General features: G+C 42.8%; 2 protein-coding genes across 2 annotated transcripts in view; one reads left to right on the forward strand and one right to left on the reverse strand.

Annotated features, from left to right (window-relative positions):
- LOC115131715 (exostosin-1b-like) overlaps positions 1-15,200 on the forward strand; it is a 100,028-nt gene that overhangs the window by 69,779 nt on the left and 15,049 nt on the right. Inside the window, exons 5-7 of the mRNA XM_029663653.2 lie at positions 5,599-5,731; positions 7,950-8,068; positions 9,869-9,964. Coding sequence (XP_029519513.2) covers positions 5,599-5,731; positions 7,950-8,068; positions 9,869-9,964 — 348 coding nt within the window. The remainder of the gene's footprint in view (positions 1-5,598; positions 5,732-7,949; positions 8,069-9,868; positions 9,965-15,200) is intronic.
- Positions 1-15,200, reverse strand: part of LOC115131716 (mediator of RNA polymerase II transcription subunit 30-like) — a 93,079-nt gene that overhangs the window by 11,885 nt on the left and 65,994 nt on the right. The window lies entirely within an intron of this gene.

Below are 15,200 nucleotides of genomic sequence, written 5' to 3' on the forward strand. Positions count from 1 at the left end.
GCTCATTTTTATTCGTGGAGTTAGCGCAAACTTTGAGATATGCGAGGAGCTGGCAGCCCTCAAGTCTCAAAGGGACTACAACGGGAGAGGATATTTTTGACAAAGTGTGCCAAACCATGGAGAAGTTGGACCTGGACTGGTCAAAGCTAGCTAGCATCACGACTGACGGGGCTCCTAGCATGGTGGGCGAAACTCGCGGTCTAATAGGACGCATGAACCGGGAGTTGGAAAAAGGGGTCTCACCGCCCGCTACGAGTCCACTGCCTAATTCACCAGCAAGCACTGTGCTGCAAAGTGTTGAAGTGGGATTCTGTAATGAAGGTTGTGGTGTCGTGCATAAACTTCATCAGAGCAAAGGGACTTAAACACAGGCAGTTCCAAGAATTCCTGTCTGAACTGGAGTCTACGCACGGAGATGTGCTGTACTACACAGAGGTCCGATGGCTGAGCCGGGCAGAGTTTTGAGGCGTTTTTACGAGCTGCTACCCGAAATTAACGCATTTCTTCATTTAAAAGACAAAACGGTCCCAGAGCTGATCGACCCAGAATGGAAATGGCACCTCGCATTTTTAACAGACGTGACAGAAATACTTAACAGCCTTAACTTGCAGCTACAAGGCGAGGGGAAACTCATTTGCGACATGTATTCACACATAAAAGCATTTGAGGTGAAATTAGCGCTGCTTTTGGAACAAGTGAAAAGCGCAACTTCGTCCATCTTCCTGCTACCCAAAACCTGTCGACAGAGAACCCAGCGGTCCCGTTCCCAGCTGAAAAGTGCGTGGAAGCACTGGAAATGCTGAAGGCGGAGTTCGGTGTGCGATTCAGTGAACTACATGTTCATGCAAAAGAAATCCGTCTTTTTCAGAACCCCTTTGTTGCCGACATTGATGAAGCCCAGCCTTCATATCAGTTTGAGTTGGCTGAGTTACAGAACTGTGATGTTCTGAAAGACGCATTCAAGCCCAACAGTCTCATTGACTTCTATGCCGCCCTCCCAAACGACACATATCCAAACATCAAAAAACACGCAATGAAAATGTCCACAGTTTTTGGCAGCACGTATATCTGCGAGAAAACCTTTTCTCGCATGAAACTGCTGAAAACCCCGATGAGATCAAGATTGACAGATGAACATTTGCATCAGTGCTTGAGACTGGCTGTAACTAGAATGGAACCTGATATTCAACTTCTCATCAGCCAGATGCAGGCCCACAGTTCACACTGATGAACATACATAGGTAAGCTCACTTTTCTGACTTGAATGATTCATTCTGAGCATAAACAAATATAATCATAATAAAATCTACTGGGATAAAATCCATCTTTACAACCATACTGGTAGTGAAATGTATTGTGCTGTGTAGGTGCTGTATCACTTAGTTCAGTTTCTCAACCTGCTTCTTTTGTGGTTTTCACAGGGAAGTTGATGAGAGAGAGCTGCAAACAGCGGTGTCTACAAGCCTACTGGAACCTACAAAAGGATTATAAGGAAGGAACACAAGAACTTTAAGAGACTGCTCATATGTGTCAGAGAGATTCTGCTCTGACAACTGAGCTGAACTTTTATCTGTTAAGATTGTGCATGGCACGACAGAAAGTTAATGTTCCATGGCTTTTTTTTCTATGAAGAACCCAGAGAGTTATTTAGTTATTATTTATTTCCTGTTTTTTCTGTGAAGAACTCGGAGAGGGTTATTTAGTTATTATTTATTTCATTAATAGTGTTATTATTTGTTTCCTGACTTTTTTTCTGTAAAGAACCTGGAAAGGGTTATTTGGTTATGTGTGGCTTTCTGGAAAACAATACATTTTTTAAGCTCCCCTACGATCGTCACACTTTTTCTGTTACAAACTGACACCGGCCCCCCATCAGAGAAGGGAAAAGTTATGTGGCACTCACAGGAAAAAGTTTGGGGACCCCTGCTTTACACGGATCAGTCGTCCTGGTCCCTTTGCAGAAAAACAGCCCCAAAGCATGATGTTTCCACCCCCATGCTTCACAGTAGGTATGGTGTTCTTTGGATGCAACTCAAAAAAATTGTCCTAGTTAAAATAAATGCATGTTAGCAGACAATATTAACTAAATATGCAGGTTTAAAATAAAATAAATAAAAATGTACTTCTGTGTATTGACTTTGAGAAAGGCGCGTGTGTATGTATATATATATGTGTGTGTGTGTGTGTGTGTATATATATGTATGTGTATATATATGTATATATACATATATATATACGTATATACATATATATATATATATATATATATATACATATATATACACATACATATATATACACACACACACATATATATATACATACACACCCGTTTAGCATATATACATATATATACGTATATACATATATACATATATATATATATATATATATATATATATATATATATACACATGTATGTATGTGTGTATATATGTATGTATGTATATGTATTAATGTTTATGTGTATATATGTATGTATGTATATGTATTAATGTTTATGTGTATATATATGTATATATATATGTATGTATGTATATACATACATACATATACACACATATACATACATATACACACATATACATATATATACACACATACATATGTATATATATGTATGTGTGTGTATATATATGTGTGTGTGTATGTATGTATGTGTATATATATATATATGTATGTGTATATATATATGTATGTATATATGTATATGTATTAATGTTTATGTGTATATGTATGTATGTATATATATATGTGTATGTATATATATATGTGTGTGTATATATATGTGTGTATATATATATATATATGTATGTATGTATGTGTATATATGTGTATATATGTATGTATGTGTATATATGTGTATATATGTATGTATGTATGTATGTGTATATATGTGTATATATGTATGTATGTATGTATGTGTATATATATGTATATATATATATGTATATGGTAATGAGCTTGAGGCTGTAGTAACGATACCGCATGCGGGATGGGGCGGACTGAGGTTAAAGCATCAGACAAGCTCCGTGCATATAGATTATTTGATTAAAACACATAGGATGAGTCTGTATAGATGGAAAAAATATACTTTTTTTTTTGTCGGACAGCCCTAATGTCTTTTCAACGTCTTTTCAATGCTCATAGTTCACAGTGTACACAATGGCATTGCACCAATCTCAAATGTATCCATTTTCTACACAGCCTTGGCGCTAAACCAACCTCTTGCCCCACAATCTCATCCATATCTCCATTCTGGGGATTCATGCTAGCCTCCCACCAACCTGGTGGATATCTCTAGTCTGTCCCGCCAATCACCTTTTATCTCTACTAGTCTCAACCTGGGTTCGCTGCTATCTCACATACACACACACACACACACACACACACGTCTCCATACGTCTCAGTGTCTGGGCCCCGGCTTGGCGGTGGTACCCAGACCTAACTGTGCTGAGGGGGGATTGTAACACGGCACAGCCCGGTGACTTAGCCGTGTTTTATGTGGCGAGTGTGTTCAAGTTAGAAATGAGGGCTAAACGGGTAAGCCAGAGCTAAAAGAGTAAGAGAGATTTGGTGGGGGTTAGAGGGGTGACATATGTAAATGGCGTTGCCTTGGCAGCCCCGAGATAACGAGTGCCATGGTTTATTCATTCGGCGGTGTCTCACTCTCAGCTGCAGATCTAGGCCGATACACACACACACACCCATCTCTCTCGACAGATTTAATCTCCTCACATACACTCACTCCCTGTCATCCTCTCCCGACTTCACACACAAACCAGCGTCTGTGTGTGGCGGGCGGCTCATTTGGCAAGTGAGTAAACAAGCGAGAGAACAAGCCCAACCAATCAAGTTGCGTTTCCTGTCAGGACGTTGAGATTGTTTCGACCAATCACAAAGCCAATGGAGCCTTCCTTGTTTCCGCCACATCCCGGCACACCTATTAAACGCACCTGTTATACGGAATTAGTGTTTCCAAAAGAGAGTGGATTCATGTATCATCCTCCTAATTTGCTAATTGTAGCTGTTGGGAGGCTACATTGTGTCATCATCATGCTCGGCCATGACTCTCAAGGGGAAGGATTTCAGCCATACAAGAAAAATAGCCCCCCCCCCCCCCCCATAAGGTGTTAAGGCCCCAGTTTTAAGTTGGTGACAGCATTTTATTGAGAGGCTTAAGGATTCCAAGTTAATCTGTTGGGTGGAGGTAAATTCTTATCGACTGCCCTGAGGAGCCGTAGCAGCGGAAAACTGCCTCTGTCGTTTCTTTCCCCCCGCCTTCGCAGATTCATTTTTATCGCTTTGTCAATATTATTACAGTATTGCACACAGCCGTGATTGCATGGATCTCCAATTACTCAAGCAAAAAGCAAAGTGACCTTTTAAAAAAAACAAACAACAAAAAAACAGGTTGAACAACATCTCACGGAACGGTGGGCTCTATGAGGGGACACTTTAAAACACACACTTTCTGTCTTAATGTTTGTATACCTTTGTATTTAACATTTGTGTGACTCGTTGTCTGTCGTTGTCTATCAGTGCTTTGTTACTTGTCGTTTTTTGTGGACCCCAGGAAGAGTAGCTGCTGCTACTGCAGAAGCGTACGGGGATCCTAACAAACAAACAAAGACCCCTCTAGCGGTATTATTACTTCCCTTCTCGAGTCGCCCCTGTCGCTTTCTATCTACAACCACCCGAGACGTTCCACATTGTTGCCAAGCCAACGGCCAAGTCACCCCGCCGCCTAGTCCACCACCATAGGATTCGATAGAGAGCCATAAAACACGGCGGAAAACCTATCTGTTTTTACGGAAAGCAATTTAGCCCTTGCTCAAGGGCACAGTGGTAATATCTCTTTCTTGCATGCCTCAATAACACAGCAGAAGCAAATTGCACCCCCCCCCCCCCCCGTCAGAGAAAGCAACGGGGAAATGGCCGGTCCAGTATTGGTGTTTGGATGTGAGTGACTGGTCTATTTGTGTGGGGAATGAATGAGTAGACTCCTCATTGGAGCGACTGGTGTTTTCACTAAAGCATCACTGGTTTGTTCGGGTGTGTGAAGTATGTTTTGGGCATAGCTTCTATTTGAGTGACTGACGGGTATATTTGGATGTCTTGTATGTACCGCAGACGTCTCGCAGTGTTACATGGCTGAAACGTTTTCGAGCCTTTCAAATAGAAATCAAGTCATGCGGTTGATAGTACCCTGTCGCCACCTGTAGTTTAAACCTGGTCAGTCGCCCGACAGGGCTCTCCAACCCTGTTCCTGGAGAGCTACAGTACCCTCCTGTAGGTTTTCGTTTCAACCCCAGTTGTTACTCCCCTGATTCAGCTTATCAACCAGCTAATTCTTAGCAACAGGGGCGCTGGATTGGGGTTGGGGTGTGAACCTGCAAGACTGTCGCTCTCCAGGAACAGGGTTGCAGAGGCCTGGATCTGCAACATTCTGAATGGTTCACTCTACTGGACATCCCACCACCACATTTAATTAATAATATAGACACTAGGGTTATCTGTTTTGAGTGACTGGTGTTTAGTGTCTATATATGAATGTTTTGTTTGGTTTAACCTCCAACCATCCGCTCTTGCCCTCAGATCATCCAGGACCGGGTGCTGCAGCAGGAGTCCAGGAGCACCTTGATGTGGAACAGCCACCCCGGGGGGCTCTTCGCCCTGCCACAGTACTCTGCCCACCTGGGAGACTTCCCCTTCTACTACGCCACCCTAGGTGAGTACTCCTCTCAATCGACCAATCGATCACATGTATTCATGTGGCCTTTTCACGCCAGCAGTTGTCACAGTCCTTTTACAGTTACCCGGTCTAGACCCCAAAGGGCAAGCACAAGCAGAAAAACATGGTCTAGACCCCAAAGGGCAAGCACAAGCAGACAAACATGGTCTAGACCCCAAAGGGCAAGCACAAGCAGAAAAACATGGTCTAGACCCCAAAGGGCAAGCACAAGCAGACAAACATGGTCTAGACCCCAAAGGGCAAGCACAAGCAGAAAAACATGGTCTAGACCCCAAAGGGCAAGCACAAGCAGAAAAACATGGTCTAGACCCCAAAGGGCAAGCACAAGCAGAAAAACATGGTCTAGACCCCAAAGGGCAAGCACAAGCAGAAAAACATGGTCTAGACCCCAAAGGGCAAGCACAAGCAGAAAAACATGGTCTAGACCCCAAAGGGCAAGCACAAGCAGAAAAACATGGTCTAGACCCCAAATGGCAAGCACAAGCAGAAAAACATGGTCTAGACCCCAAAGGGCAAGCACAAGCAGAAAAACATGGTCTAGACCCCAAAGGGCAAGCACAAGCAGAAAAACATGGTCTAGACCCCAAAGGGCAAGCACAAGCAGAAAAACATGGTCTAGACCCCAAAGGGCAAGCACAAGCAGAAAAACATGGTCTAGACCCCAAAGGGCAAGCACAAGCAGAAAAACATGGTCTAGGAGAAAAAAAAACTCACCACCTCCATCGCATTCGTTGCATGGTAGAACCAGTCGTTCAGTATCTGTGCAACAGCAGTCCTTTATCCAAGACTTCTTGAGCTATAGATATATTAGGGCTACACATGGAAAGTTACCTTGCTCAAAGTTGCCACACCTAGAATATATCAAGTCATTATGTGTTTGGTCAAGTAGGACGTACTACTTACATACAATCTTTTGTTATGGGTCGAGTCCTTGTGTCCTCTTAAACATCGCTCTTATCCTATAATATATACTAGCTCCCCTTCAAACATCCTTGAAATGAGAAACCGTTGTTTCCAGAACCTTGACCGCCAGCCGTGACAGTCTTAAACAACTATGTAGCTGACACGCTGTCCCACCTTATCAATTGACTTGTTACAGCGGCTATAACACACCATTACTCAAAGTACCCTTGATTGATGCTCGCATTAGGCCCGCTGACACGCCAAGCGTTCAGTCAGTCGGGTGTTCGTTTCACTCGGGGAACACGCCATATACCACTGCGCCGGTTCACCAGCACAAACTGTGCCTCTGTAACAATCGGGTGACCTCAAAGGCCCTTTTTTGTGTGTCCCAAATGGCTGCTTGTTCCCTAATATAGTGCACTACTGACCAGAACCCTATTGGCCCCGCTCAAAAGATAGGGTGCCATTTTCCTCCGTGTAACTCTATCTTCATCTCGGCGATGAAGTCGGCTCCCTCAATTCACAACCCTTTTGATCGATTTAAAACAATCGCGGGGTGACGAGCGCGGATTACCCCGCGGTGAGTTTATTTGTTTGTCACAGAGCCGACAATTTAAGCATGTGTACGTTTTTAAAGGGACCAGGTGGAGGGTGGAGTGTTGGATGCCCTAAACGAGACCGATTCTCCGGTGTGTTATCCATGTCGCAATGACACTGAATCCAATCTGTTATTACGAGGAGCCAATAACTCGACTCTAGTTCGTTTACCGCAGTTCATCACAATGATTCGTGTCGTGGATGTGAATATTACACCCAGTGGGATCAGTCATTTAATAAGAAGTCTCCTTTCATCTCGCAAACAATGAGGTCATAATCAGCTGGTTATGTAAGCATGGTCTATAAGTAAATACTCAAACATAACCACCGATAACTACAATGTGAAGACATACAGAGAAGGAACAATTTAGGTCTAGTTTAGAGTGATTTCTCCCAAATGTTTTGTCAGATTTTTTGCTATGCCTGCGGTAATTGAGGAGACTGAGGATAATGACTTTGAACAAACTGATGGATTTGGAGATATCAAAAGAAATGTCCCCAGAGGAGGCTGAACTTCTGAGAATCACCCATATTTGTCTCTTTGTTCAGTTGTATAAGACAGTGACATCAACATCCTACTTTCTGTTTGTCTGTGTTCCAGCCCTCCAGCTGTAACAAATATTATGTTTGTCTGTATTGTAGGTATCAAACCGTACCAGTGATGCTGTACGTTTTGATTTGTGTTATGTTCCAGGTATAAAACCGTACCCCAAGTTCACAGCAGTCATCCATGCAGTCACCCCCCTGGTCTCCCAATCCCAGCCCATCCTCAAGCTGCTGGTGTCTGTTGCCAAATCACAGTACTGTGCACAGGTAAGAAGCCGTGTGTGTGTGTTTGGCGTGTGCACATTCCTGTGTCCCTTCAATTGTCGAAACTCTCCCGAAACCCAATATTACTCCCACTGGGAGTGATTTCATAGCATTTTTGCCGAGCCAGTTTTTAAAAATGACACTTCTCCATCACCATTAAAGGACCCAACCTCTCTCTACCATCTCTGAGTTAACTGCTGTGGATTGAATTAGAGAGGTGGGTATGTACCGATCGGGGAATCTGTCTCCATGGTACCAACTCCATCTCTCTCTCTGTGTGCGTGCCTGTGGCTGTGCGTGCGTGTCCTTCTGAAAGCCCCGTGGCTCAACTGGATACAAGTAGTATTGATCCCTTTGTTGGTTTTAACCAGTGCTGGGGAAATGAAACCAACCCGTCCGATGTACTATAATGTGTTACACACACTCCACCCTAATGCTTCTTAGATGTTTCTTAACATACAGTGGGGTGTGCAACCCTCCCGTCTATAGAAGTGTTTTGTATTTGACCTTCCAGGCTCCCTGTGCAAAGCGGAGAGCCAGGTACATATTAAATTGATCAACATTTTCTATCATCTCGCTCTCAGCCCACTAAGACTTCCATGTTGAGGGGGCCGGGGAAGTGGACGAGGAGGTGGAGAAGAGAGGGATATAAATAATGAACGGGAAGGAGGGAGAGAATGAAAGGGAGAGGGCGGGGGAGAGAAAATTGGGAGCAAGAAAGCCTTTGAGCCGGCTCTGGCAGAGACATGCATGCAGAGATTGTGGACCTCCTGCTGTGTGTGTGTGTGTGTGTGTGTGTGTGCGCTCCACAGTTTTACAGAGGAGTGGTGTCCGTCTGTCGCTCACATCACTGACACGCACACCTAGACACACTCCCACTGCAACACAAACGGGAACACACTAAACACACATACATACAACCCACTCGAACATGCACACACTCTTCCCTCTCTCTCACACACACCCACCCACCCACCCACCCAGCTGGCAGGTTGACAGAGACACCATCTGCCTGCCAACTTCTGTCATCATCAGAGGAAAGCAGGAATAGATCCATCTAAGAACTGATTCTTACGTTGCTCTGACAGTGTGTCTTAGCACTGTCCATTCAACACATTGCTGTAAGCATTGCTCATCCCTTTATAAGTCATCATCCATCCAGCCATCGCTCTGCCTGTCGCTCTCTCGTACACGTTATCGCCCATGTCAGCTGGAGAAAAACAAAAGCATGTGTGTGAGAGATGAAGCGCCGCAGAGGGACCCACCGTATCCCTGTGTAGTCGAACATTCAGGTTTCGTATTGTCCCTCCATTAAACACGTATGTGGCTGGGTGTCAAAAGTGAAGTGGCTCGTTAAGGTTAGCCTAAGGTATAATTACATGTTAGGGAAGTCGGTCACAACGGCACGGAACACACAGTTCCCATGTAGCCCTCATGTAAAACATAGTCTGAGACGGCTATGGTTGAAAAGGTGAAAAGGGATCCCATTCAACAGACGTTTTAGCACTCAATTAAATTTAACTGTGGGGTGTTTGGATGGATTCGAAATGTCAGTTTGGAATTAGATAATGAGAAATGTTGAAGACGTACGATGGGGGAATGTAGTGGTAATGTGGTTAATAAATAAAAATGCAAATTAAGTGTCATTTTAGAATGTCATATGTGATTCTCATGATCTCTCTCCTGCTCTTTCTCCCTCTCCTCTCTCCACCTTTACCCCTCCTATCTTCTCAATCACTGTCTCCTCTCTTTATCTCGTCTGTCTTTCTCCCCCCCCCCTCCCCCATCTCTCATCTGTCTCAGATCATTGTGCTGTGGAACTGTGACAAGCCTCTCCCTGCTAAGCACCGCTGGCCTGCCACCTCCGTGCCCGTCATTGTCATAGAGGGAGAAAACAAGGTGAGCTGGGCCGCCATTTTGTTTTCTCTGTGCCCCCCAGCTTCGTTCAATGCCATAATTTTGGCGTGTCTATGCTTTGATCGACTGAAAACTTAACCAGAGTTAATAAACCCAGAGGCCCAACATCGCCGACAACACTTCGCGAAGGCCCAACACTTCCGGGAACACTTCGCGAAGAAGACTCGACAGACAAGACCGGGGTTTGTGGTTTGGGAATCAATGAGAGAAGTGAAAAATGATAATTTGGTAGTTTATTTTCTAAAGACACAACTTATATTCAGTGTCTCAAAGGTGCTGCACATATCATTAATCCCCTGTGTGGAAGCTACAGTGCCGTGCAAACGTATTCGTCCCCCTTGGCGTTTTTCCTATTTTTTTAACCTATTTTGTTGCATGATTTTTTTTCCATGTAATGGACATACACAAAATAGTAAATTGGTGAAGTGAAATGAAAAAAAAATACTAAAGATTCTAAAAATTTAAAAATATCAGAAACTTTGAACTTCCCACAGAGCACCATTTTAAATGCATTATTAAAAGATTTAAAGACTATGGCACCACAACAAACCTGCCAAGAGAGGGCCACCCAACAAAACCCAGACTAGGCAAGGAGGGCATTAAAAACCTCTTTGGGCTGAGATCCCGTTAACGGGATCAATATGACAGCAGCCAGTGAAAGTGCAGGGCGCCAAATTCTAAACAACAGAAATCCCATAATTACAATTCCTCAAACATACAAGTATTTTACGGCATTTTAAAGATACACTTCTTCTTAATCCCACTGCAGTGTCAGATTTCAAAAAGGCTTTACAGCGAAAGCATACCAAACGTTTGTTAGGTCAGAGCCAAGTCACAGAAAAACACAACCATTTTTCCAACCAAAGAGAGGAGTCACAAAAAGCAGAAATAAAGATAAAATGAATCACTAACCTTTGATCTTCATCAGATGACACTCATAGGACTTCTGTTACACAATACATGTTACACAATAGATGTATGTTCTGTTTGGTGAAGTTCATTTATATCCAAAAATCCAAGTTTACATTGGCGCGTTATGTTCAGTAGTTCCAAAACATCCGGTGATTTTGCAAAGAGCCACATCAATTTACAGAAATACTTTATAATAAACATTGATAAAAGATACAACTATTATGCACGAAATTATAGATACACTTCTCCTTAATGCAACCGCTGTGTCATTTATTTATTTTTTTACTTTACGGAAAAAGCACACCGTGCTATAATCTGAGTACAGCGCTCAGAGACCAACAACCCAAACAGATATCCGCCATGTTGTGTAGTCAACAGAAGTCAGAAATATCATTATAAATATTAACTTAACTTTGATCTTCATCAGAATGGAATCCCAGTTCCACAATAAATGTTTGTTTTGTTCGATAATGTCCATTATTTATGTCCAAATACCTCATTTTTGTTTGCGCGTTTAGACCAGTAATCAAAATTAATGACGCGCGATCACTAGGAGCAGACAAAGTCAAAAAGTTCCATTACAGTTCGTAAAAACATGTCAAACGAAGTATAGAATCAATCTTGAGAATGTTTTTATCATAAATCTTCAATAATGTTCCAACCGGAGAATTCCTTTGTCTTCAGAAATGCAATGGAACTCAAGCTAACTCTCACGTGAATTCGCGTCACAAGCTCGTGGCTCTATGGCAGACCTCTGACTCATTCCCCTCTCATTCTCCCCCACCTCACAGTGGAAGCATCAAACAAGGTTCTAAAGACTGTTGACATCTAGTGGAAGCCGTAGGAAGTCCAATTTGACCCCATAGATACTATGTATTCGATAGGCCAAGAGTTGAAAAACTACAAACCTCAGATTTCCCACTTCCTGGTTGGATTTTTATCTCTGGTGTTTGCCTGCCATATGATTTCTGTTATACTCAGACATCATTCAAACAGTTTTAGAAACTTCAGGGTGATTTCTATCCAAATCTAATAATAATATGCATATATTAGCAACTGGGCCTAAGTAGCAGACAGTTTACTCTGGGCACCTTATTCATCCAAGCTACTCAATACTGCCCCCAGCCCAAATAAGTTAATCAGAGAGGCAACAAAGACACCAAAGGTAACCCTGAAGGAGCTGCAAAGCTCCACAGCGGAGATTGGAGTAACTGTCCATAGTCCCACTTTAAGCTGTACACTCCACAGAGCTGTATTTTACGGAAGAGTGGCCAGAAAAAAGCCATTGCTTAAAACACGTTTGGTGTTTGCCAAAAGGCATGTGGGAGACCCAAACATATGGAAGAAGGTACTCTGGTCAGATGAGACTAAAATGTAGCTTTTTGACCATCAAGGAAAACGCTATATCGAGCGCAAACCCAACACCTCATCACCCCGAACACCCATCCTCACAGTGAAGCATGGTGGCAGCCTCATGCTGTGGGGATGTGTTTCATCGGCAGGGACTGGGAAACTGGTCAGAATAGAAGGAATGGCGCTAAATACAGAGAAATTCTCGAGGGAAACCTGTTTCAGTCTTCCAGAGATTTAAGGGGTTCACCTTCTATCAGGACAATGACCCTAAGCATACTGCTAAAGCAACACTTGAGTGGTTTAAGGGGAAACATTTACATGTCTTGGAATGGCCTAGTCAACGCCCAGATCTCAATCCAATTGAGAATCTGTGGTATGACTTAAAGATTGCTGTACACCAGCGGAACCCATCCAACTTGAAGGAGCTGGAGCAGTTTTGCCTTGAAGAATGGGCAAAAATCCCAGTGGCTAGATGTGGCTAGATGTGCCAAGCTTATAGAGACATACCCCAAGAGACTTGCAGCTCTAAATGCGGCAAAAGGTGTCTCTACAAACTATTTACTTTGGGGGGTAAACAGTTATGCATGCTCACGTTTGGTCTTGTTTCACAATAAATATTTGTGCATCTTCGAAGTGGTAGGCATGTTGTGTAAATCAAATTTATACAAACCCCCAAAAAATCTATTTTAATTCCAGGTTGTAAGGCACCAAAATAGGACAAATGCCAAGGGGGTGAATACTTTTGCAAGCCACTGTTGGTGAATTGCAACAGCACTAGGCTGTGTTCAAAACAAATTTAGATGGTACAATAATTCCGTACACTAGCCAGTACTTGTTTTCTCACATAAAATGACATTTAGCGAACAGTGTCGAATTTTAGCAACCAGAAATGACAAAGCGATTTCGACATTGGTCGCTTGACCTGATTTCATCTAGATAACACAGCCACACAGTCAAAACAGTTTCCCCATTTTGACAACAAATGCCGCTCTGGCAGGAGAAATTAGTAGGTGAATATCACAGCCAATCGCAGCACTGGTGGGTAGGTAATACTGTGAAACACCAACTTTCCACTATAACTGCAAATATATTATGGACATTTTCTTAAATTACAATGTAAAAATAAAAATACATTCTATGTGTAGCACTTTTTAAGTAGCTGAACATGTTAATACTTCCAACCTCGTGAAATCGACAAACTGACACGTCTTTATTTAGTCAAAAACAACCTTCTATTGAAGGGGCGCCTTCGATTTGACTGAATGCATATGTGAGGTTCGGTGCGACACAATCGTTATACCCGATGATGTGTTTCCGCGCATGAGCTTAACCTGTTGCCTCTACTTGGGACGCTTGCGTCCCAACTAGAGCTCTGGAAATGCAAATGCGCTACGCTAAATGCTAATAGTATTAGTTAAAACTCAAAAGTTCATTAAAATACACATGCAGGGTATCAAATTAAAGCTACACTCGTTGTGAATCCAGGCAACAAGTCCGATTTTTAAAATGCTTTTCGGCGACAGCATGAGAAGCTATTATCTGATAGCATGCACCAATACACTACAACAGAAAAGCACAGCAGGGGACGTAAACAAAATAATTAGCATTTCGGCGTTACACAAACCGCACAATAAAATAGAAAACAGTCATTACCTTTCACCATATTCTTTGTTGGCACTCCTAGATGTCCCATAAACACTATTGGGTCTTTATTTCGATTAAATCGGGCCATATAAAGCCAAGATATCGTTATATGTAGACTGTGTGATAAACGAAAAAAACAGCGATTTCACAACGTAACGTAATTTTTTAAAATTCAAAAAGTAGACGATAAACTTTCACAAAACACTTCGAAATACGTTTGTAATGCTACTTTAGGTATTAGTAAACGTTAATAAGCGATAAAAATCATCCGTAGGCGATGTAAATATCATTAGCTGTCGTCTTGGAAAATATTTCAGGAGAGAGCTCTTCCGGAATGATCTGGGCGGAGACCGGAGGTAAGTCGTGCCCCTCTTTCGGTTCAACCAAGAATCAAAGAGGATTCAATTCACAAGACTCTAGACAACATGGGGATGCTGTGGGAGTTGAATGCTCGGTCTTATCTAATTCGGCTCACTGTTAACAATTGCTGGAAGTGGCGCAAGGATATTTATTTCCATTTTCTGTGATCAGGTTTTCCTGTGCTTTCCGATGTAACGCACGTTATGTAATAGCCACAGTCGTGATTTAACCAGTTTTAAAAACGTCCGAGGGTTTCCTATCCACACATTCTAACCATATGAACGTACTATATTCCTGGCATGAGTAGCAGGGCGCTGAAATGTTGCGCGATTTTTAACAAAATGTTCAAAAAAGTAGAGGGTTGACTGAAGAGGTTAACTAGCTAACATCGCCATGACATCGCCTTAAAGTGTGATCAGGGATTTCTATTGGAAAAGCTGTTTCTAGACGTCTTCATACTAAACCATCCTTGACCTTGGATCTGCATAATGCATATGCATGAAAAGCAGATGTCATAAGCTGACAGCTGACTTTGCAATTCCAAGCCATAAACCGTTGTTTAGGTAAAGTAGGTTGTCGAGGAAATGACCTCTAAAAATCTGTTAGGAGACTATCTTGACAACGCTTTGTAGTCTGTCAGTGTTCAGTAGGGGGTTCGACTAATGTGTCTTGGTCTCTCTTTGCCCTCATCGTGAGAGGTCAAAGTTGACACAGGAAGTGTGATCTGAGTCCGTAGTTTGAGAGGCTGAAGTGGGGGTGTTAGTCAGGCTCACTCTAACACCACAACTTTTGAGCTGTCAATCAAATTGACTGGTTTCTCGCACTCATCAGTCCCAAAGGAGTGGGTGGGGTTTTGGTTTCTCTCCACATCTCTGGTTTTCTTATGCTGTCAATCACAGAGGGAGCGTTGTCTTTGGCTGTGGGTCGGCGACAACGGCTGGAGCTGAGT

This window comes from Oncorhynchus nerka, linkage group LG7 (genome assembly GCF_034236695.1).
Source record: "Oncorhynchus nerka isolate Pitt River linkage group LG7, Oner_Uvic_2.0, whole genome shotgun sequence".
Taxonomy (NCBI): domain Eukaryota; kingdom Metazoa; phylum Chordata; class Actinopteri; order Salmoniformes; family Salmonidae; genus Oncorhynchus; species Oncorhynchus nerka.